Source organism: Botryllus schlosseri, chromosome 14 (genome assembly GCF_051294905.1).
Source record: "Botryllus schlosseri isolate E-star chromosome 14, Bs_hap1, whole genome shotgun sequence".
Taxonomy (NCBI): Eukaryota; Metazoa; Chordata; class Ascidiacea; order Stolidobranchia; family Styelidae; genus Botryllus; species Botryllus schlosseri.
The window spans coordinates 4,243,539-4,270,102 of record NC_137249.1 but is presented as its reverse complement, the minus strand read 5'-3'; the positions used below and the strand labels follow the sequence as shown (position 1 = coordinate 4,270,102).

General features: G+C 40.8%; 2 protein-coding genes across 2 annotated transcripts in view; one reads left to right on the top strand and one right to left on the bottom strand.

The window, feature by feature from the left end:
- The window catches only part of LOC145455688 (putative dimethyladenosine transferase), a 72,315-nt gene that overhangs the window by 23,823 nt on the left and 21,928 nt on the right, over positions 1-26,564 (top strand). The gene's annotated exons all lie outside the window — the stretch shown is intronic.
- LOC145455942 (fibrinogen-like protein A) lies at positions 6,430-24,899 on the bottom strand. The gene is made up of 10 exons (XM_080333973.1): positions 24,839-24,899; positions 24,727-24,785; positions 24,593-24,664; positions 20,659-20,734; positions 10,299-10,418; positions 9,524-9,643; positions 7,431-7,567; positions 7,276-7,372; positions 6,963-7,059; positions 6,430-6,739 (listed from the first exon to the last, which is right to left on the bottom strand). The coding sequence occupies exons 1-10, from the start codon at positions 24,897-24,899 to the stop codon at positions 6,430-6,432; spliced, it is 1,149 nt and encodes a 382-aa protein (XP_080190099.1).

Genomic DNA, 26,564 nt, shown 5'->3' with positions numbered 1-26,564 from the left:
TTACCGACACTGGCGGTCTGTTATTCGTTACTTATTAAATCTTTGTGAGTGAAATCAAGTTCTGTGACAAACTGCTTACGAAAATTTCACCGCGTGAGCGATTGATATGCCTGTAACACGAAGCCGCGAAAGATGGCTATGTCCGAGACATTATCTTGTCAGCGATCGCAGGGTTTGCAAACTATTTCACACCTATTTGGAGTGTTAATATGTGAACGCGGCTATTGTTGGTATTGGAATCGCCGTCTACACCGGTTCTGTGGTAAACTAATTACCAAAATATTACCTTTCAAGTGATTTCTAGATTTAGCAAACTATTTCACACCTTTTTGCTGAAAGTACGACATGCCGTCCGCAGTCTATAAACGAAAGTACGAATCATCGCCGCACCCATAAGAAAAACGATATATCGAAGTCGCGCTCGCCGTAAACGTTGGGAATAACTCAAATCGGTCATATATAATAATATTGAATATATATGCTAAGTACTGGCGTCACTGTTTACTATAATTGATATTCAACACCACCTCACCAGAGATCCCTATACCCGTAACGTTATCAGACAGGTCATCGACACAACGTATACCTGAAAGAGTGGTATCACCGACGATACGGCAGGGTGGAGTCACCAACACGAGTTTTCACGGCTGGTCATGAGCGAGCCCTATACCTGAAAGGGTGGGGTCACCAGAGATCCCATAAGAACACATGGCAGGTCACCAGCGGAAGGGGGGGTCAAAAGGGTGGGGTCACCAACACGAGTTTCGCGGCAGGTCACCAGCGGGCCCATAAGAACCCCATTACGAATCGCGACCGATCATACTAACTACTGATGGGGTGGGTAGGTGCACAATATAATGCGACCAACTTCAACTAAGCCACACACCCAAATGTCCATCATAGTTCCGCGTGCAACAATTTATTAGGAATTTCATGTTTAGATACGCAATCAACTTTCTATCAACTGCATACCGTGTGCAATGACGATAAGCTGTGTAGCGCCGACTGCGTGATTTCGAAGAAGTCAATTCATCGATACCGTTTATGAAATACGTAGAATCGCTTTTATCAGGAAGCTCGCCAGATGAACCATCAGATCTGATGTTTTGACGCAAACAAGGAAACGACTTTCTAACAAACTATAGGGTTTTGGTGTCATGGAATTTTCTACGACCATCACAAAACTGGCAACACCTATTCCATAGCAATTTACAACGTAGCTGGCATTATAGAGATTGTACAATCTCTATACTGACATGGAGACTCCGCTTTGAGAACTAACGATGGTTTGACCGACAGCACTACTAGTGGATAGGTAACATACTCAGTACTCAGGTCAGGGTTGTAACCAAGTCACAAGACTCCGAGTCACAAGTCCATCTCACTTTTATAGTTTTGCCTCGAGTCAAGTCGAGTCATTTTCAATTCGCCACCGAGTCAAGTCCGAGTCCAAGTCGTCGAGCAGAGGTTCGAGTCCGAGTCATGGGATAATGACTCGAGTCCGAGTCCAAGTCATTGTGTTGACTGCTCAGTTCTCAGTTAAGGTCTTACTCGCTTTTATAACTCTGTTTGGTGATATCAAACGGTTCGCATTTATAATATACTAATTTCCCTCACTTAACAGTTTCCGGTCGCATTTTCAAGTGCCAGTACCAATAGACGAAGCCCAAATAGGGTGGTTACTTTACTATTCTTCGAAATTACAATGAAATGTTGGTATTGGCCGTCTGAGTCTCGAGTCATATGACTTGGTTCGAGTCGTGCGCAATGACTCGAGTCCAAGTCGAGTCAATACATAGATTGACTCGAGTCGAGTCGAGTCATTTCCGCATTTTGAGAAAATGACTCGAGTCAAGTCGAGTCATCAGAAAATCGTGACTCGAGTCTGACTCGAGTCATTACAACCCTGACTCAGGTATCACTATAGATAACTAGCCTATCGGTAGGTTAGAGTATTACTGACCTTCGCTACTGGTGAGAGTCAGTCGAAAAGGTTTTAGCGAATAAATTAACAATATGAAGTTATTGTTTCGCGTTATTCTGAAGTTCTGTACCCCCAAATAGCATGTTCAAATACTCAGGTAACCAGCGGCCTCTTCACCTCTTTTATTGTAATGCCATATATGTGTTGGTCGTCATAAGGTGGTAGCTGGTAGGTATAGGTTGGTAGGCCATTTCTGAGTTCAAAAAACGTTATTGAAACACAAGAACGAGGCGCATCTCTGTTCATTTAACGCAAGGGAGGCAGAAATGGTAGACAGTGCTGACTTTCATTTTGCAACTGCTATAATGCAGGCAATGACAGGCTGTATACAAGATTCCGGCCTAATTGCAAGCATAACAAGAATGGATTTAGTATTTTAGGGTAGCCGACTAAACATTGGTCGCGGAAATATTTTACCAGAATGTTTTGTATGTGCTGAGTGACGTAGTGAAGATTAGTTAGGGTAGAAGGAAGGTACTAATGCTATAATCAATTGTTGCTATTATGCTATCACAGATTAGGTTTGTTGTATTTCATTTACAGATAATAATTTCCGACACGACGTTAGGCTCAATAACAAATTGCTTAACGGATTTCTAAATAGCTCCAAGGGGCCCAAGATTATTTCGTCGGTCGTTTGTTGGAGCATATTTATTCAACTTGAAAAATTTCGTCGCGCTTGGCGCGATTTTTTGTCCCTGGATGTGTAGATTTAAATATCTTCAGTAAATTAAGTGAAAAACGCGCATATTCAGAGAAATAGTCATATCGCCGCTGTTGATTACCACGCTTTGAACAGGGTTATGACTCAAAGACAAGAGGTGGGCCACAACACATTTTCAAATCGGAAATTGGGCCACTGCCGAGAAAGGGCTGAGAACCCCGGTACTAGGGTCAACCATACCGTATGACCTACCCCTGTCTCGCGAACGAGGTTGAATCAGGTCAAATCACCACGAGAATGTTATATTAGTAACATTCAGTTTAACATATACATTATACATTGGCTGCAGCGATTTGGAAGCTAATCAATTTTGCCAATAGCCTGTTCATCATTGGTTTATTAGCAATTTATCAGTTCAATACACCACAAAAATGCGATACAATGAAAAGACAGGAAGATGTCGAAGCGACAAGGAGTAGTCTATGGAATCTGACACCCACCTTGGCCTAGGCGATGTAAAGAGGAGGCATGCACACTGAATGAAAGTAAAGAAGATAGTACAGAAAAAGAATGCGACAAGAAATAGGGCGGCATGTCATGGGAAGCGAGATCGATAGGTCAGTCGTGGTCCGGTAATCTTGAGGATGGACTGTATTTGTTTAGTAGTAATTGCTTGTATTTCGACTTTAATGTGGACATGCTCGTCGACTGTCGGATGGCCGGCGGGATACTGTTCCACACATCAGGTCCGGCATATTTGATGGAGCGATGATCTTTTCGATCGATCATATGATATTTGGACGACGTGGACGCGCGTGTGTTGTACTTGTGCGCTTTTGATTCAGAGGTAAAGAAGTCGTTGAAATATTCGGGGCAACGACCGCAGTGAAACTGATACATAAACTTGGCGATTTCTAGTTTCCGCATATCTTCTATGTTTAGGACGCCGAATCTCTTCAGCAGCGACTTATTGGATGGGCAGCCAGGCCCCTTTGGGGCCCTAGCTATGATTCGGAGTACTTTATGCTGTAGTTTCTGCAGTGGCTTGAGTGCAGTTTTACTGGCAGCCCCCCAACAGAGGATGCCATAATGTAACTTCGATTGGATTAAGGATTTAAAGAGTATCAGAAGAACCCATGCTGGCATGAAGCGCCCAAGGCTGTAGAACAGGCCGCACTTCGGTGATAATTTAGTTTCTAGGGACTGAATATGACTCTTCCAGGACATGTTCGAGTCCAGTAAAACTCCGAGATATTTGGCATTATCTGTGTTGGAAACGGGCTGACCAGCGATATTAACGGTTAGGTTATTTTTTGAATTTACTGTCAGCAATTGCGATTTCGAGGCGTTTATGCAAAGGTTGTTCTGGGCCGTCCACTCATGGACTTTGGGCATTTGGTCACCAGTCAGGGCATCCAGCTCAGCCGTCGAAGATGCGGAAGAGAGGAGGTGAGTATCATCAGCGAACAGTGTGGTGTTCAATGAGGAGGTTTCAAAAATGTCGTTGACATATAAGGTGAAAAGGACCGGTCCAAGTACTGAGCCCTGGGGCACACCACAGGTCACCGGGCGAGGAGAGGACAAGGTGTCTGAGATCGCAACCATTTGTTGGCGTCCAGTGAGGTAACTTTTCATGAGCTCAAGTTGTGGGCCCCGAAGTCCGTAACGCGCCAATTTCGAGATGAGAATTTTATGATCTACGCAGTCAAACGCCTTTTTTAGGTCGAGAAAAATGCTACATCCCACATTTCGCTTCTCTGAGATATCATAGTACTGTTCGGCCACTGTTAGGAGGGCATGAGCGGTTTGGTGTTTGTTTCGGAAGCCAAATTGTTGAGGGGAAATGACAGACATTTTGGCGAGGAATCAGGACAGGCTGGAGAGGAGCAACTTTTCGAATACAATCCCGATGCATGGGAGAACGGATATCGGACGGTAGTTGGTGACATTAGTTCTATCCCCAGCTTTGTGTACAGGGACTACTCTGGCTTTTTTTAGATAGCTTGGGTAGACTCCATTTTCTATCATGAAGTTGAAAAAATGGGCCATATATTGACCGATATGCAGGCTTATCATTTTTAAAAACCATGATGGGATTTGGTCATAGCCGTCGGCTATGAAGTAACGAGTAACATCGCCCAACCGGAATATCTAGTTTTAGATATCCTGTTTTAGATATCTAGTTTTAGATATCCCTGTCGCCAAATCGTACTAAACTAAAAGACGCACACGATTTCAGAGTGGTATTTCTTCTCTTGCATATAATTCTTCCCTGCCAGATGGAATTCGTCTTCTGGGGTTCGGATTGCCAAGACAGGAACACTCGGTGCCAGTTATTTAGGCGGCCATGGACAATTAAACCTATATGTCTTTTGTAGGCTATATATAACGAAGTTTTTGGTGTTAATTTACTCTGAATATTCATTAGTAGGGCAGTTTTTTTTGACATGTCAAAATTTGTCAAAATTTTGTCAAAAGTGTAGCGTTAGGTCAAAATTTGTCAAAATTTTTTAGACGTCTGCATTTCGTTCGTATCGTAGATTTTGCACTGTCGGTGAACTTATCATTTGATATTTTACAGCTTGTAGGTTGTAGCCTATTTTACAGGCCTACCGTTGTAAACGGCTAATTGTCTGCTCATTGTGAATCATAAACGGTCAAATAAAGCAAGTTGGTAAACATGGTGTTATGGTGAACGTACCACAATATCCTAACTGAAGAAAGACTTCTTACGCATTGCATCATTTTTATATTAAGAAGCGCTTGATGAAAAATTGTGATGCAGACAACATTGTCAGAATGAAACAACACGGTTTATCACCAGCAGTGTACGCACAACTTGAGTGTTGTCAGCCAACAACTGCTGCTGTTGAACGTCCTTGTCAAGCTTCTTAGTAAAGACATGCACTTTCTACCCAAGAATGTAGGAAAGTATCTCTCGTTGTACTACAATTTTTTCTAAAAAATTTCCACCATAAGACATATTGTAACCACTAGAATTCTTCATAGGGCCAGATTTCGTTAAAATATTGGTTTGTCCGTGTAAAATGTTGCATGTTTCTAAGCCAAAAACGTTTTTTCATGCCAAACTACTTCAAACTACTCATTAGGGATATGTCCTACCACCACATCATCTACTGCAAAGCCATTTTTCTCCAGCGCATCCCACACCGCCCCCCCATATCGCCCCCTGAGCGTTTCCGCCCCCTTCAAAATCTCCAGGCCGTCTAGTGCTTTCACCCATCTATGGTCATAGGATATTTCAGACACATATTTTGATTCAGACTGCAGGATATGGTAAGAAAAATTTCATATTGCGGACCGCGAGATGGCGCTATGAAGCCCAATTCCTTTCTCCTCTTTTCGCAACCTTTCGCAAATCGCTGACCGCGAGAGGGCGCTATGGAGTTTGAGTCAATACCAGTGAGCTATATAAACAATAATACAGTTTCAGTCAATACAGTCACGCGTTGGTGTGACGTCACACTCACACAAGAGGAGCGTGACGTCACAGATCCACGAAAGTCAATTTCAAAACCTCCTCCGAACCCTCATCTCGGAGAAGCGCAGAAGGTCGAAGGAGGATTCCCTCGATGCCTGTTTTGTTGGAGTTTCCGTTCAGGTTGGCGACGCCGCATAAGTTGCCGCGGCCTTCGTTGAGAATTGGAGATTGTTGTGATATGGAGTTTGAGTCGACACAGTCGTACCCCGGCGGTGACGTCACGCTCACATGAGTGGGATCCTTTTGGAGAGCGACGTCACAGAGTTTTGAAAATTCATTTCACGTTCTTTTCCGGATCTTCATCTCCGAGAACCGCAGGAGATCGGGGTTGGGGGAACTCTGCCAGTAGAATCCCTTGTCGCCTGTTCCGCTGAAGTTCCCGTTCAGGTGGCTGTCAGCGCAGTTGTGGTGCCACCAGGCTCCTTCGAGGCCAGAAGCGCAACTCAATGACTGATGAGAATCGCGATCCACGTCCTTCGTTGAGAATTGCTGCTTGTTGTGATATGAGAGACCATCGTGGGTCGCATTCCCGGAATATCCGGATACGTGCAGTCTGTAGAAGTCGGAGCCGGGTCCGATGCGGAAGGAGCTGCGGATGCGAGGAGGTCGCATAAAATTATTGCGTTATAGCTCCCTCAAAAAGAGGACAAAGGGCGTCCTCCGAGGCCACTTTAAAAAAAAGTCAAAAAAGAGGACAAATCCTCTTAAAAGAGGATGTGTGGTAACCCTGGTTATACCCTTGCGCGCGCGTTGTGAGAAATACAAGATTTATGAAATGCGCCGGAATGCTAATACCAACGATTCATATTCACCTGTATTTAGCAACCAAATGAACCCCATCTTTCTTGATCATTTCGATTTTCATCTCCATATTCCCTGTCTTGGTCAATTGATGCAACGCTTCCAGGCCTGGAAGAAAGTTGATTGCCAGATGATTTACAAACTAACATATGCGAAGGAGCTCTGGGCGTGGGCTCAGTGACAAGATGGTGGAACAAATACTCTATTAGTGCTCACTCTAAACTCGATCGTCAATTGACCTTGCCGTAGATGTGCTTAGATCACAACCAATGAATATGGCGCTCCTCATGTTGCGCACTTCATGAGATAATACAAAAGTCCTACCCAACCAATGATCTCCTTGCAAATCGCCGAATCCTTTCACGTAATCATCCCAACCTCTGTTGAAATCAACGGCTCCGTTCATTCTTCGCTGGAAAATCTGAAATGAAAATGGAAATAAATCAAATTTTTCTGCAATAATCGCACATTGAACTCACGGTCCAGTTTCCTCCATCGTCAGTTACGTCACAGAATACATTCGTGATCCCGACTTCCGGTATGTCTAATTTAAACACACCTCCAGAGTCATTGCGCGCTAATGCTGATTGGGCGTCTTCACAACTTCTCACAAGAGCTAGAAATAATACAATTCGTTTCATAATCGTCAATCGACGAATGACAGCGATGGAAATCTCTCCAGCCTTGAAATGTCAGATTGGTGGCAGTGAACACTGAACAGCGTGATACTTGTCAAGTTATTATCGCTCTGAACGTAATGCGTCCGTTGATATTTTAATGCTAAACCGCCGAAGCGTGTCGGTACCCCTCAGTGATGAGCGGATATTGCTTTTCGAGACTCCGAATACCTCCGACAACTTTAGTGTCTGAGGAAAACTCATTTCGACTCCGAAGAGCTCAATTCCAGACTCCGAGATACTCCGGTGAATCTCGTCAAGTATCCGAAACAGTGGCAAGCACGGTATACATGGCACACACGGTACAACATGGTACATGTGATAATATGGTTGGCTTCATAGTATTGTTTACTCTCCAGTCCCCCAATTGCAGTGCAGATGGCTGATCTTTATGCACTTGGCAATCATTTTTGCTTGTTACCCGTAATATTACAACTTTACAACGTGTAAACTGTCCGTGTTTTGGTTTGTAATGATAATCAAGAGTGTATTCTGGTCAGAGCTATCCAAAGATATCGGAGACAAAAGTTACAATTCTCCGAAAAATATCTGTAGTAAACTCCGACTCCGCTCCGACTGTCACAAAATCGGCAAAATTCCGCTCCGAATCCACTGCGACTCCGCTCCGATGCTCATCACTGGTTAGCGTGCCAAACAGTGAGTTGGCTGCTGATTGTAGCTCCTCGTTGCCTTGCTTGATAAACCAGATCTTGTCTGTATTTCAATTCAAGATCAGGAATAGTTGTATCAAACTTGGCCCGGAAAGAAGATCTCTCGACTGAAACCAATGCGTCGTTTTATGCATTTTATATGATTGACTGTCTGTATTTGCCGGTATTTTGCATGTATGCTCGTGGTGGATTTTATTATTATTATAACTAACATGATAATGAAAAAACATATTGTCAAATTGTGATGTCTTACAACATAAGGTTATAATATATCTGTCAGAAAGCAACAATGATTCAGGTAGCGATAGGGTTACTAGCGATTGTAAGCTGTAGTAGCGAGAGGGTAAATGCACGGCAACAAAAGGGTTAATGAGTCTGCAGCTGAAGTGCGAAAATTGTATCTTTTGAAGCATCATTTTGACATCGAATGCGCGGGACGATCGCATCCGATTTTGTTGACTGGGACGCCAGGCGTTCGCTTCCCATTTTGTTGAATGGGTTTTGGTGTCTATGCCTTTAACTTATAGTTTACATTAAATACGATTAATTCCATAGGTGGATAAATACGCGTTTAATGTATCAGCTGTGACGAGAGTGAGAGTAATCAATGGGCAGCGCGAAAACGAGCAATGCTCTTGTGTCTCGTCACAGATATACATTGCGGTATCAATGCCGGGTGTCCATAATTTCTCCTAGTCTGCTTCTAGTCTACAACAACGTAAGCAATTTAGTCCACACCGATTACTTGGTGACTTAAAATTGACTCGAATATTTTGCTTCGAATCACGAGTCAATCCACATCTCTGAAACGCCGAGTCAAGACACGTCAAGTCATGACTCGATCCGCATCAACACTGATTCACGGTAATTTATGTGTGGAGAGGAGGCGATGTATCACACCTACTCAAGTTAGACTCAGTCAAGTATTGAGCGACTCATTTCCTGCGCATAGCTCAAAACCTAGAAGCAATATAGCCTACTAACGGCTGCAGTTTTTGCCATAATATCTTTCGGTGCAGTTACACGTAAAGTATACGGTTGGGTTTCGTTATGCAGACATGTTCCGCTATGTTGACAGGGATTTGGGTGATGTTTATAGTAATTTTGTGTACGGAAACAACGCGACAAGACAAACCTTCTGAATTTAGTAACATCCAGGTTTTGTGGCAGTGATCGAGTGTACTTCTGGGCGTATAGCTCAAGAATTAACAACGATGTACTTACCACTACAGTTTTTACCATAATATCCATCGGTGCAATTACACGAATAGTACGGATGAGTGACAGTACTAAGACACGTTCCGTTATGTTGACATACATTCGGATGGTGTTCGCAGTAATTTTCTAGATGGAAACGAAGCGTTGTGTCAAACCTACTGAATCTATACACAGACAAGTGTTGTGACGATAGGGTTGCATTTAAAACAAACGCTTTTTTAAACACTTTGCTTAAAACGTCTTATTAACAGTGTTTTAAACAAATGCCTTTTTTAAACAAAATTGTGCGAAAACTTTCGAAAACGTATAACAGGAGCCTACGGACGATTTGCACCCAACACTGTGGACGTATACGATATCGACTATCGAGCGGCTCGAACCCTGGAAATCATCGTTGGTTCGACAGTTATAGTAAGTATATAAAGATTGGTGCGGAATGGGTGTTCTTATGATGATGACCGTCGACCGAAAAAATGCTGCATAACGACGTAGTCCTGGTTAAAGATATTGTCGGTCTCTTTATGACAGTAGCCGGAAGCCCTTTTCGTCGAAGCATAGCCATATATACCCTACATTTTAAATTGCCAATGCCACTCCACTGTGACGTCACAATCACAGCTTGGTGGCGTCACGACTTGAAAACAAACATGTTTTAAACAAGGGCCATGTTTTAAACATGTTTGTTTTAAATTGGCTTTTATATTTGAAAGAACCCTAGTTACGGCACTGAGCGACTTATTTCCTGGGCATTGCTCAAAAATTATAGAAGCGATATACTTACGGCTGCAGTTTTTTCCATAAGATCCGTCGGTGCAGTCACACGAATAGTACGGATGAGTGACATTCTTTAGACATGTCCCGTTATGTTGACAAACATCGGGGTGGTGTTCACAGAAATTTTCTAAATAGAAACGAAGCGATGTGTCAATCGTACTGAATTTATACACAACCAAGTGTTGTGGCAGTGAGCAAGTCAATTTCTGAAGATATCTCAAGAATTAGAAACCAGGTAGGCTACTTACCACTGCAGTTTTGTCCATAATATCCGTCGGTGAAATTACACGTAAGTAGTTAGTATGATCGGTCGTGAGGTGGCAGGGGCTCTTATGGGCAGGGTGGTGACCTGCCTGAAAACCCGGGGTGATGACCCCACCCTTTTAGACCCCCCTATCGCTGGTGAGTCGCCATGTGTTCTTATGGGTGCGGTGATGATACCACCCTTTCAGGTGTAAGATGCGGCGATGACCTGCGGTCTCGTATTCGAGGGAATCCTAACGTTTACGGTGAATGCGACTTCAATATATCGTTATTCTTATGGACGCGGCGGTGATTCGTACTTTCGGGCATAGACCGCGGCGACACGGTAGCTGATATAGACGCAACATGATAACGTTACAGGTATAGGGATCGCTCACACGAAGACACCGTAGTTCAGTCGTGACAAATGACCGATCGTGTTCTAACTCTTTCCTCGCTATTGATTCCTACGTAACCTGAATAGTACTTTCAGATCGGATTATTCGCACCTTCCATACCGCTGTTTCGCACCTACAGAATAGTCTGCTGTTCACAGTCGCAACAAGAATCACAAGTATACACATTATACATTCGTTGAATTTATTACTTTGAAATCAAACTCTTCACAAAAGCACGCACAATCGTATCATTAACTTTTTTATCATCACCAAAATTATTCAAGTATTCCTTGGCTGAAAATCCTTGAGCTGTTTTTATCAAGAATGCTATAGCATGATCTCCACACACATCCGAAGTTTTACTCTGTAACTGTCTCCCAGTCACGGAAAATTCATCCGGCGCCAGGAATTCGATTATCTGAGGTTTCAGCGGGCCGAAACCTAGTGAATCATGAAAATGAGTATCGTCATCTCTGTATATACACACCCAGTGAGACCCAGGCAAACTCGATTCGTCGTAATTAATGGTGATAGCGAATTTTCCGCTAGTTGGTTTCTTTGGTAATTGGTCTACTGGATAAGTCCCTAGATATAGACTTCGTGTATCAGGATGGTTATAGAGAATATCATTGATCTCGCTTATTCAAAAAGGTGTGAAATAATTTTAAAATCCTACGACCGCTCACAGGGTAATGCTCCAGACATAGCGATCGCTCATGATTTGGTGTTACAGACATACCGATCGCTCACAAGGTAATATTTCCGTAATTAGTTTGTCACAGAGTCGTCGCAGACGGTGATTCGTAAACCAACAATTTGACACTTTCTGGTGGTCGCTATGTGTTCGACACTTCGGAACGTGGTTGGCTTTAGTTGTATGATAAGAATCATGCGAATATACAAGTAATGTGTCAATTTGTCAACTTGAAATGAAACTTACTACACGGCTCAAGTTGATTCGTATCTGAATGTGTTAATTCGGTACAATTCTAATTATTTTGAGAAATCTTTTCGCGATCTTTTGATTCGACCGTAACCTGAATATTACTGACGCCGACTTTCAGTCACATTGAATTATTCACACATTCGCGCCGCTGTTTTCACACCTATAGAATCAATACCAACTATAACTCTACAAGAATCAAGAATCACAAGTATGTGCATTATACAGTTATTGTCTTTGTCAACTTGAAATCAAACTCTTAATACAAACACCCATCTTATCACTTGTCAACTCTATCATGAAAATCCTCGAACCTGTATTATTAAGAATGTTATAGTACGGCGTCGGAATCCGTTCGCGGGATGTACTAAAGGTAAATTCAGATAATCCAAAATGAAATATTAGGACTTTGACATAATCTGAATTGAAATAGATTGACAAACATAACTACCAACTTTCACCCAGTCACATTTCGAAATTATACGCATATTGATTTGAAACAAGTAATGAAATATTACAACTATATTCGCGATCGGACTTTCCGTTTGGCAAAGATAGTTTCAGAAATACTATCACTATGACATCTCAACATTTTAACATCTTGCCATACACAAAAGAGTAAAATACAAAAACCTTGTCAAGTCAATCCGTTTGTAACTTACCCAACCAACTCAACAGTATCCTTATGAAAAGTAAACAAGACTACGCGAGTAATCACCACAATCCAAAATCCATAGCAAGTTCGGTTGTATTCATAGTCCGCCAACTCGTATTTTTTTATTCAACTGTAAAAGTCGTTACTATTCTGACACCTAAAGTAATTACTACTCGGTGCGCACAACTTGAGATTAACATATGTTTTGAGTATATGATATTTGAATGTCTGACCAACGTAGTAAAGAATTCATTTCTTACGATCGAACACCGGTGTTACATTGAAAGTTATCATGTTGTAAACATTCTTATTAACACGTTGGTTTGACATACGAGATTTTGTAATAGTCGATCACGACTTGATTAATAAATTATGACGTAATTAGACCGGGGTTGTGTTAAAAGTTATTACGATACCAACAAACTTTTCAGAAACATTGTTATTAACATATTGATTTGTAAAACTAGACTTACATGTGCGAAATGTTCTTGATTTGAAAGATATTCCATGTTGGTACAAATCACTCTGCGTATAACGGATATCAGAAAATATTTTTACAAATGTAATTGTTTCCAGTAACCATGACTAAAGATGAAACAACAATTTCGTTATTAAAACATTGAACACCCGACGCAAAATGCTTTATTGGTCAAATTCGTGACGGCTAATTGAAACGACTACGTATAGAGTCAGTATATCACAATTTCATGTCGTTACTATATTGAATCCAGCAATTGATACAATTTGTTGTCGGAGTTGTGACAGGACTTGAAACATATGCACTTTACAGAGTGGTAAAATATCACTTTTGGATATCGAACATCGTTCGAAGCGTGCGACCAATACTCAATTACATCCACACTCTCTGTCGTAGGCGCTAAATGTAAAAACATTGTGAAGTCTACAGATTTACACTTCAAGGCTTTGATCAGCACAGAAGCGATCTGGAATATCTTCACTGGGCACACCTCATTCTACTACACTTGGGTAATATATAAAACTGATAGCCGTATTAAAATCGAAATATGTCCTACACTGAAATCTACAAAAATCTGTTTGTATTGTCGTTCAAAGTAGTGATACCGATTTGAACCGCCTAAAATAATTGTCATCATCTAACCAGACTACTGAAAGTCGTCATCACAAAAACAATTTGCATGACGTTTGCTAAATGTATCCTATAGTTAGGCGTATTACAATTATTTGTAAAACACACAGACGATCAGAGAAATTAGAAATCTCCCCATTGTCATTCGTCAAAGTAGATGTAATCATAGTCACTAAAAGAACTTACTTGTATGTGATTGAATCGCCGGTAATTAACTCGCTAAATCAAACCCTAAGAAATTCCACTCACTCATCGGCTATGAAACAGCGTCCTTAATCGGTGTAGATCGTTTTACTAAATGTAAATCATATATGTCCATCAGAAAACAATTTTCACTCACTCGGAAATGAAACCAATTTGTTGGTCTCCATTCGATATTTTGTTTGTGTCAAATACTTTGCAATGAACACATTTGAGTGGTTGAGCTTTACATCATCAAGCTGTCATTTGTAAATCAAGATTTCGGTAAACTTGTAAATGTATCGTTTAACTAACCGAAATTTAGTGATTGGTGAACATACCAAACGATACACATCCACCTCCGAAATACTGCGTTGATCTTAATTTCCATCATCGTGATAATCGAAGTACATTTCTTTCGAATTCGTAACAACCGGCGTGTCTATGACATGATAAATTTTTGACAAGTTATGCTTAGAAGATTGGTTGCATATCGTGAAAAATAATATACCACTCATATTGATACTCATATTTCTTGAGTTTCTCCGCTTAATGTAAATGTAAACTCAGCCGTCTTTTAACATCACAAAGACATTGATAAAAAGTAGGCAATCAAACGCTACAAGTTTAACTTTTGTAGGTTGTGTATGATTACCCCACGCAACTCATTTCTTACCGAAGGCATATGAAATATATTCATGTTACACGAAAATACTCGATATTCCCATGCTACGAACCTGTACAATGATTGGTGACGCTTTCAAACTGTTTCGATACCTCAAGACCTTTATTGTCTGAATGGTTGTTCATTTATCTTAATAATCAAATAGTTCAACACAGAACTAGTATTAACAGAAACATCAGAGTTGTTTACACAAAAGTTTGTATGTGTACAGTATGCGAATATCATGTGTAAGTCCAACACAATTGTGGTATCCATCCGGGTTTAGTTAACACAATTTACGACACCGAGGTCGCCTCATCTTTCGTAAGACAACAAACCAACCAAGGCTTCAGGATATGTCCATGTCATAGCAATAAATCAGCTACTCCAACAACAGAGTACATATGTTTTCTAGTTACGGTGCTTACATCTTACACACAAATCAATCTACTTTGCTAACAAAAAGTGCTGAGTCATCAAGTGATTGCCCTAGCAACAAAACAGCTAAACGTACTATTATACAAAATGGCCGTTATAGTCACCAACGGTACATGGTACAAGTAACAAGTCTCGAGAATCCAGTTATTGAAAAAACGTGAAAGTGTTTCTCCTGCGCCAAGTCGTTATGTTGACGAAAGCGTCTATTGTAATATCATGATCGATTTGCATTCGTTGGTCACAAAATGTCACTACTCTAAATAATTATTTTTCACTCAAACACAAACACATACTTGTCACCATTCGTTTTCATCAAGCACGAGTTCACGAAACCTACTTACTACGACATGAATTGTTATTTTTATGTTGTGTAAATAGGTAATAATTCATTTTAGTAACACTATATCAACATCATCGAGTTGTGTGAATAGATTTACATGTGGTCTTGTGGTTTTAATCGAAGTACACAGCCCGGTCTAATGTAGAGTCATCTCTATTGTACAGCAACTCGGTAATCGAAATGCATTAAAATTTAAACAGCGATCTTGTTTCATCACGCGAAAAATATGTTCACTATCGCGATACTCTGCACAGGACGAGTAAATCCTTTTCACACTCGTAATAGTATCCCAACGGCTACCGGCGACAACGTTTAACAACACCAACGACACTAAACATACGATACCTACCCAAGTAAAATTCCCATTTTCACCTGGAGGTCGGCCGTTACCTGAGTAAAAATACCATTATTCTTAGGAGATTTATCGTTTAATCAGAGTAACAAAACATTTTCATTTGGGGGTCTATCGTTTCCAAGAGTAACAAGCCCCCTTTCCTTTGGAAATCGATTTTTCCCTGGGTAACAAACCTTTTTCACTTGCAAATATATTTTTCCCCCGGGTAACAAACCTTTTTCGCTTGGAAATATATTTTTTCCTTGAGAAACAAACCATTTTCACTTGGAAATATATTTTTTCCCTGAACAACAAACCATTTTCACTTGGAAATATATTTTTTCCCTGGGCAAGAAACCATTTTCACTCGGCGGGTCGTCGTTTACCTGAGTAAAAACATTACTTTCCTTTGGAGATCTATCGTTTACCCGGAGTAACAATACATTTTCACTCTGGGTTCTATCCTTTCCTAGAGTAACAAAACCCTTTTCGTTTGCAAATTTATTTTTTTCCTACAACAACAAACCATTTTCACTTGGAAAAATACTTTTACCTAAAGTAACTATCCATTTTCTTTTGGAAATATATTTTCTCCCTGGGTAACAAACCTTTTTCGTTTGGAAAACTATCATTTACCTGAGTACCAATACCGTTTTCACTTGGAAATCTATCTTTTCCCTGGGTAACAATACCATTTTCGTTTTGAAAACTGACCACCACACCGGCCAATTTGATATTTTTGTATATTGTTACAACAGACAGTGACAAAATATACACCAACAACGACTCCGATACATTTGTGTAATCGCATACTCACTTGTTCTGGTGCATCCCATCAAAATCGACGGTTAGCCACACACACACACAATAACAATGCGCTATTTCGATATGACTGCGATGTCCGGGTTCGTGCTTTAGATTTTCCAGAATCAATCCGTCTAAAGTTGTAATCCCCCGACTTTGTTAACTGGTTGATACACGGATAACAATCTTCGGAAAATGTAGGAATGCATGCTACCCGTCGTGCTAACGATTCCAGGTTACTTGTAAATAATTTTCTTGCTCACCCTATACAGATTATACGTACAGGGATATGTAGCGGTAATCGGTTTGGTCAATACATATCGCCCCATTCAGTATGGAATTACAAACCCAATACAGGTCAGTTCATAACCGGATCCGGATATTCAATGCAAAGCGATAAAGCAGAATCAATGACCAAATGTAATTAAACATGTAGATTCACAACCCTTGATTTTTTTTTCTTCGTAAAAAATGACAATACATATCGAATATATTTTACGATTGTTCAACCCTACCAAGTATTCACGTAAATGTGGTTTATGACATTACATACAATGTGTCGGTGTACAAATGTTGGGTGTTTATGCACACATCGGTATGACCTATAGACAACATCATCATACCCTCCAGGACTTCGTTATTGCATCGCGAGGTCAATAAAATCAATTTTGTATATTCAATCGGTGGCATAGACGACGGAAGGCTTGGAGATCCAATGTAAAATTCGGACAAACTTACGGGTATATTTGTCCATCTTGGTTATTCACTCAACTACCATTGGTGCTCTCGATACAGCGAACGGTACAGTATGCAACGCATATCATTAGAGTGATATATCCACAGGTAAATAACGGCTTTTTCAGAATCGAGGAGCGTACCGGAGCCGCTGGGGCACTAGATAACTACCGTAAACCTTAGTTATAACCTAGCCTTAACTAGACTACTTACTTCCTTCTTCACTCTTTTCGTCAACGTTCGGATTTCCTCTTCGAGTCTCCTTCAGACTCTTCAGCTCTACCTCCCCTAGACTCGACTCCTCTTCGTGGGTCGAGTCTGGGTGAGTCTATTCTCTTCGAGTCCCGACTCTCTCTCTCGAGTCAGGACTTGTTGAGTCTTTTCTTTGGAGACTTGACTCTCTCTTGAGTCAAGCGTCCACTTTTCTCCTCTCTCTCGCGCCTCTCCCTTGAGGCGACGAGAGACTGTCTGGCTCTCTTTTTAAATTACCGAAGCGCTACGACACCGTCTAGACCAGCGGTTCTCAACCGGGGGTCCGCGAAGCAATTTCAGGGGGTCCGCGAGACCTCTAAATTTTTAAAATGGTTGATAACCTAATTTTTATTCTATTTTTGAATTCGAGAAAGCATGAAGCAGTTTCGCACCACAACTGCTAAAACCTCATGACTCATATCATCAAAATGTTGTTTTGTTGGAGTTGGTGGAAAAAATAAAAATATGGAGATAGTAACGTCAATCAGGGTGACTTCGTAATGTCTGCGAAACCTTTTCGATTTGAAGTTAGCAGTCGTTTGCGAAGTCGTTTCCGAAGTATTTCCATAATTTGTCCCAATGCAGGGAACAGCTTCTTGGAGGCACAGAACTTCATATACAATTGAATAGCATATTCATATTGATATGAACCCGAATATTTTCGGCTCACACTCGTCATAAATCGGACAATGATATACCTGCTCTTAGCCGGGCTATCAGATTTTGAGCACTCTTATTGCGGATTCCCTATCGACAAGGCTGATTTTTTGATGAACAAGGAGTGTTTCGTTGCTATCAAAGCATTACCCTCCAACCCTGAAATTCATATCACAAGTTATATTGGTATGCAGCCCTGTCTTGTTAATGTTCAATTGTTCATGGTCGAAAATGTTTGCTCGTAATTATATATGTATACCCGAACAGAACAAATCGTTTCATGACAGTCTTTCTCTGGTTGGAAAACTTGGATCCATTCTTTGGAGCATAAAATTTGTCTATACTTTTAGATTAGGATTTCACTTTGACGGTAGAAACTCTCTGCGGGCCGATTAAAATGCCGTTGCAGGCCTAATCCGGCCAGCGGTCCGTATGTTGCCCGTCCCTGCGCTAGATGCTAGACGTGTTGTGTTCATAAAATATGTGTTTCTTCATTTTGGTGCCATAAATGTTGCGATCACACCAAAACTATCGTCGGAAGCGTTATGCGTTAATATTGCATTAGCCTCCATCTACATTAGCGGAAATGGTTTTCGGCACTCCTCGTTCATATCAAAACGAAGCCGCGGATTTTCAAGACACGACCATGTACTTCAAGAAATACCACTGCAAAATAGCTTTGAAATAATAAAATTCCACCAATTTCTACATAAATAGGAGGATGTTATCTTCAAGAAAAATCATTATTTTGCTGTTTATCACGAGCCTACAGTTCATATTAGCACAAGACAGATGAAGGTTGTACCATAATGGAGCTAAAATTGTACTAAAACTTGAGGGGGTCCGCGAGGGTCCGTGACGGTCAAAAGGGGTCCGCGAGGCGAAAAAGGTTGAGAACCACTGGTCTAGACAGTGCTCGTACGCTAGTCTAGCGCAACCGATACTCTAGTTTCACCTTTCGAAAGCGCGCAGAAACGCCTTTAAAAACGCGTTTAACAAACACGCTAAAGCAGCCTGAAGTTGCAGTTAATCTTGCAGATAACCTACTGCAGAGGATATACAGGCTTAGCGCTGACAAACAGCGCACGTAGACAACATACAGTGGACTGCAGCAGACGTCAGACACCACTTACCAGCAGAGCTAACCACTCTACCTAACCACTATAACATGGCATACGCCAATGCAATTAGAAACGAGAACTACAACACCAATAGGATTACATATGGGACAAGACCCAGGTCGCTTGACCTGCTGGTTCCCGCACAAATCCATGCATCGGCAGTTATAGATGCAATAATAACACACCCACAACTGAAGAAAGAAAAGGAACACATCCTCTCCATTTTCCAAATCGGGCGCAATACATACAACTTATCGGTGCAATTACACGAATAGTACGGATGAGTGACAGTATTAAGACACGTTCCGTTATGTTGACATACATTCTTATGGTGTTTGCAGTAATTTTCTAGATGAAACGAAGAGATGTGTCAAACCTACTGAATTTATACACAGCCAAGTGTTGTGACTAGGGTTGCATTTAAAACAAACGTTTTTTTAAACACTTTGCTTAAAACATCTTATTAACAGAGTTTTAAACAAATGCATTTTTTAAACAAAATTTTTTTTTTCAAACGTAGCATAATACAGCCGTAATTGTGCTAGAACTTTCGAAAACGTGTAGTAGGAGCCTACGGACGATTTGCACCCAATACTGACTCACAAGTATACAGCACACGCGCGTCCACGTCGTCCAAATATCATATGATCGACCGAAAAGATCATCGCTCTATCAAATATGCCGGACCTGATGTGTGGAACAGTATCCCGCCGGCCATCCGACGGTCGACGAGCATGTCCACATTCAAGTCGAAATACAAACAATTAGGCTACTACTAAATAAATACAGTCCATCCTCAAAATTACCGGACCACGACTGACATATCGATCTCGCTTTTCATGAAATGCCGCCCGATTTCTTGTCGTTTTTTCTATACTATCTTCTTTACTTTCATTCAGTGTGCATGCCTCCTCTTTACATCGCCTTGGCCAAGGTGGGTGTCTGATTCCATAGACTACTCCAAGTCGCTTCGACATATTCCTATCTTTTCATTGTATCGCTTTTTTGTGGTGTTTTGAACTGATAAAATTGCCAATAAACTAATGATGATGATGATGATATACGATAATATCGACGTATACGATATCGAGTGGCTCGAACCCTGGACCTCATCGTTGGTTCGACAGTTATAGTAAGTAGACATAGATTGGTACGGAATGGGTGTTCTTATGATGATGACCGTCGACCGTAAAAATGCTGCATAACGACGTAGTCCTGGTTAAAGATATTGTTGGTCTCTTTATGACCGTAGCCGGAAGCCCTTTTCGTCGAAGCGTCCATATATAGGCTACACTATATTTTCAATTGTCAATGCCACTCCCTTGTGTCGTCACAATTACAGCTTGACTTGAAAACAAAACATGTTTTAAACAAGAGCCATGTTTTAAGCATGTTTGTTTTAAATTGGCTTTTATTTTTAAATGAACCCTATAGTTATGGCACTGAGTGACATATTTCTTGGGCATTGCTCAAAAATTAGAAGCGATATACTTACGGCTGCAGTTTTTTCGATAATATCCGTCGGTGCAATTACACGTATAGTACTGTTGAGTGTCATAATTCTGACATTTCTGGTGATAATTGCAATAGTCACCTTTATTGACAAAAGCGACATCATTTTGAAGTTCTTGGTTATTAGCATGGTAGCAATTTAGGGATGTTGTGAACCTCTGAAAGGTTCAGGATCGTGTGAACGCGAACCTTTTTGAAAGGTTCTGTATGAATGCGAACGTGAACCTCATGACGTCACGTGATATCATATTGCTAATTCATGCCAGTGTTGGGATCAAGTCACTACCTTCGAGTAACGAGTCATCTCGTGTCATTGCACATTTTGACTAGAGTCAAGTCAAGTCAATCGATTTTCAAAGGTGACTCGAGTCAAGTCAAGTCAAGTCACGAGTCAAGTCACAATTCAAGTCTAATTGAATTTTCGAAGTATGGGTGATCATTTAAATTCATTATATTTTACTTGCTGTGTTAAAGAGATCAATTGGTCATTTATCTTGAATCAAATAACGAATTCAACGTTAAATATACATGCAAAAATGCGTTGTATCGCTCACGCACACGTAGAACTGCTAATAAAACACGTAAGTAACTGTATAGCTACATCAGGGGTGTCAAACATACGACCAGCCAAATGATTTCATTCGGGCCGCGAAGAAATTCTGAGTATATGTTGTAAATTGCGTGATTTTATCCAACACATTTCTCGAATTTGTAGTAAGAAATACTACTAAAAATATTCCTTCAAGATGGCAAATTTCGGGTATGTTCATAGGCCACATTAAAACAACCCGACAGCGGAGTTGTGATTGTAGTTATCGTCAGGAGAAAATCGCTGACATTAACACCCAATTCCGAGAATGCGAAAAAGTGCATATATTGAGTTAAGTCTGTTAAAAGTTAGTAATATTTTGGAATCATTTGATTGGTGCGGCCCGCAAGTGATCTGTATATTTGAATTCGATCCGCGACGTCAGCTGAGTTTGACAGCTCTGAGCTACATGCTACATTCTCTTATTATCAGCCAAAATAGAGGATCGAATACGAAGCCTCGAGAAGATGAAAGAAATTGATATCGTACAACACACTAGCCATATATATATACATCCGTGAGGATATAAATGCATAAAATATATTTGTTGGATTCAAATCATACATGAGGGTTGGTAAGTGAGCGCCGTGCAATGTAAGTACAGAGCCGTCCAATAAACAGCGATACGTTGCTATTAAATTAATCTGCTATACTACGACAACGCCAGCTGTGATCATTTCGTATGCGGTCAGTGTATTTGTGATGTAATAATGTAGGATCAGTGATCGAAACGTACGATCAGTGAATGACTGGTTGCTCTCACAAGTTACAACGGCGTATCGTGAATAATCCGAACATGCACAATGATTTAATCGACACCGTTTACTTGATGACTTGAAATTGACTCGTAAATTTTGCTCCGAGTCACGAGTCAATCCATATTTTTGAAGCGCCGAGTCAAGTCAAGTCAAGTCATTTTTGCAAAGTGACTCAAGTCAAGTCATTCAAAAAGTTGAAGTCATCCCAACACTGATTCATACCCTATCTTTCAATGAAGTAATAGGCTATATTAATATACACAGTACCTAGCGACGATTTGGGCCACATAATGACACAATGCGTAAAAACATATGGGCGTTTTAAACGTCGCTAAATGTAGCAACTGAGGCAATCAAATGATCCAATAAATTCTGTCGCTTTGCCAACAATTTCGACGAGGACTTGCCAGGGAATATAAGCTCACGCCTTAACGGTCCTGGCCGGGCCGGAAAATGTATTCGGCGTCTGAGTATTGCTACGTTGATATTGAACAGAGTGTAACCGATATCAGGTTACCACACAAGTTATACAGCTGTAGCCAACACCTCAATCGCACGGATTTGGTTTTAATGATGTATTAAACATATGAAGTCAAGATTGACCGCGTGCGTCTGCTAGATTTGTTACATCAAAAAACGATATCAATCTCATCGATTGGTTGAATAAGCATCATTCTCTGACTACACGTAGTGTATGTTGCTCATGATGTTGTGTGATTGCGGGTCAACCTCACAGCAGAGAGTCACTAATTATTCACAAACGGAAAGATGGATATTTCGAGCAAACTTTTGTAACAAAGCAAGTAAAATCTTCGAGATTGTCAAGGTGCATGCTCGTTCTGTGTTGATTTCTTATGCTGCCAGCGCCATGCTTAGAGTGACCAGTAGTTGAAATGCAATAAAATTCGAACCAAAGATGTTATAGTGACGTAAAAATTGTAATGTATGAAAAAGGTTCACAGGGCAGAACCTACCAAGGTTTTGTTGTGAACGGGAACCTCTAAATTTCTCCGGCTCACACACAGAACGCGAACGTGAAGCTCACGTTCACACCATCCCTAGGTAGCATAGATACCGGCGAATGTGCTGGGTCCCGACTATATCTCTTCTTGTCGAGAAGAACTATCACCCGTAATCCAACGGATTCACTGGTTCACTTGCATGTATACTCGAATAGTACTGTTACTTGTTATTTTTTTTAATGTGCCTTCAATAATACAGCGATTCGGGAAGTGCCTATTTTAAATACTGTATAGGCTACGCCTTGCGGGATGGGTTTACGATTTAGCTAAGTCCGATACTAAGTTCTTGTAAGCCACGAAGAGACACTAATATGTATATTGTATATGCTAACTATTCACATGAATATTTCTGTCAAGTGTATTCAATAACAACAAAATACTTCGCGCCTCGTGCAGTGTACTTATTGCTGTTTGCGATTGGTATTTATGGAGCGGTATCTAATTTATTGATGAGCTTCTTGGAGGTACAGAACTTCAATATACAATTAAATAGTATATTCATATTGAAATGAACCCGAATATTTTCGGCTGACACTCGTCAGGGGTAATCGTCAGCAACTAGTAGAGAATTGGAAAGAACATTGTATATCAACAATCGTATCACAAAATATGACGTCACCAGCATGAAATTTCGAATGAGAGAGCGTTCAATATACTATTTTTAGGTGGTACACGAGCGATTTTTGTTGACAGAGTTTTGGTTGGTGTATTTTGATAAAAGTTGATTCCAAGGCACACAAATGGCCGTTCACAATTCCATTTGTGTGCCTTGGAATCAACTTTTATCAAAATACACCAACCAAAACTCTGTCAACAAAAGGAGTTCGTGTACCACCTAAAAATAGTACATTGAACGCTCTCTCATTCGAAATTTCATGCTGGTGACGTCATATTTTGTGATACGATTGTTGATATACAATGTTCTTTCCAATTCTCTACTAGTTGCTGACGATTACCCCTGACGAGTGTTAGCCGAAAATATTCGGGTTCATTTCAATATGACAATACTATTTAATTAATTTATTGATATATAATCCATATCATCTCTGCCAATCATGATATGATGGGTCTTGCAAGTAGTCGAAAGCATATGCTTACTCCGCGTTTATTCTTAGCCCGCAATATTTTTAACGATGACAATAAGTCACGATTCCATCGTAACGTGGCTAAAACTAGTGACGTCACAATGTAACAGTCAGATTTTGGAGGATATGTCTCCTAGCTATACATTCTTTTATATATTACTCATGCAGAGTACGCACTTGCATTCTGTGTGGATTGAACACGTGTCTGTTGCGGTTAATTGCGACGGTGTCTCGTATTTTGACCGGGATGTTGATCAGAATTTATCATTTTCAAAACATAAACTACAATTCCCTGCTTTGTGGTGGAATTTATATGACCCAATGCGTGATTAGATCATATATTTCATGCCCAATTTTCCCCTGTCTCAATCTACCAGTCCCAGAGCCCGCATTTACTGAATACTCTTTTGCATTAGATATTACATTGGATATTACATTTCCCACTGTTCCCACCGTTTCCCACAGTCCATTTCTCCTTCTCTTCTTCTGATCTGCGTTGAAGATCCCTCATCATCTCCGACATCCTTTCCGCACCCTACATGAAATGTACACTGAGTAGAACGTTTGTCGGAGACGTAAAGCTACACGGATACCAACCCTGCAATCCCCCTTTGAGATCCATCTGCCATCGACGTAACGTCTCATGCAAAATTGAGCTGAAAAAGAGAAATCTCAATCCGATTCTAAATGGAACACAATTCGCTCGTACCTGACGAACGCGAGCAGACGGCGATAACGAAAATAATGAGAATCCAATACTTGAGCGACATTTTCGGAACTGAATTGATAAGATAGATAGATGGTGGTGGATAGGTGCGCAATATAATGCGACCGACTTCAACTAAGCCTCACACCTAAATGTCTATCACAGTGCCGCTTGCAACAATTTATTAGGAATTTAGGTTTTAGATACGCAATCAACTTTCTATCAATTGCAAAACCTCTGCAACTGTGCAATGACGATTTGGTGTGTTGTTTCAGAGCCGACTGCGTGATTTCGAGGAAGTCAGATCATCGATATCGTTTATGAAATACGCGGAATCGCTTTCATCAGGAAGCTCGCCTGATGAACCATCAGATCTGATGGTTTGACGCAAACAAGGAAACGACTTTCTAACAAACTATATAGGGTTTTGGTGTCATGGAATTTTCCACGACCATCACAAAACAGGCAACAACTATTCCTATCAATAGGGCAGCGATTGTAAACTTTCTATGCATAGCGGACGACATTGTAGCAACTGGCCTTTTTGCCTGATATACCAGGTGACCAGCGATGATTTTCCAAGTTAAAGTAATTTAATAAAAAAATAATTAAAAAATAGAATATAGTGTGAGCACAGGACACCGACTCTATAAGCGCTGACTTTTATTTTGGCATGGGGTGGCGGCAGGCGCGTAGCCAGGGGGGTGTCGAAACCCCCTCCTTTTGAAACGCAAAACCCCGTCCTTTTGAAATGACCATTCTGACGCAAATATTCAGTTGCAATTCAACAAGTCGTATTATCAGTGTTACGCGGGTCGCGAACAATTAGCGAGATTCGTCTCACGACGATTGCGAAATTGTGTCATTGATTGCCGCGCGCTCGGCATTCGTCGCTGGACTGAGCACTGAGCAGTAACACGGCGCGAGAATTTTAGAACACGAAAGACAGACAAGAATTATGATTACAAACGCGCGTGGCCAATCAGTAATTTTAATTATCCCTTACCGCCAACACAAAGGATTTTTAATTAGTATTGACTAGCTCGCATCGCGACAATTGGTTGCTATTTAAAACATCGATTTTGACTGCATTGCTGCATTTCCCGATTTACGTTCGCAAAGCATAATTGGATTAATATTATGGGCACTGGAATAAATTCCAACTAGCAGGCACACACAATTAAACACTGTTCAACTTTGCACTCCGAGAATATTTGTCACAAAAATGATTCACAAAATACTTCAAACGCAGTTTGCGGCCCTCATCAATGCGAATAATGCACCTTAATTTGTAGAAGGTGACCGTATATTTGGTCGTCAAATCACGATAGTGTTTCGAATTTACGTTTCTAACGATGAGGTCAAATTTGCACATTTAATAAGGATCGTTAGTTTGCTGAAATCAGCCTCAATACGCTGTGCGAAATACTGAGTAGTGATCAATTTTATTGGACTGTACAAACGGCCGGCAAGGTTGCGCTGATTAAGAAATTGCAGACATGCCGCAAACCTGCAATAATTACAATTACAGGGTGTGCTAGTTATACCTAAATACACAGATTCGACAATGGCAACAAGCACAATTTGTTCAGACGCGGGCATAAGTTTTAATCAAAAAGATACATAAAGACAAACAATATTACACTCCGAAATTGTTACTATTTGGCGAAAGTGTATCTGCGGACGGTAGCAAGCCTACATACGGACGCGCTAAATCAAACCACCGCCG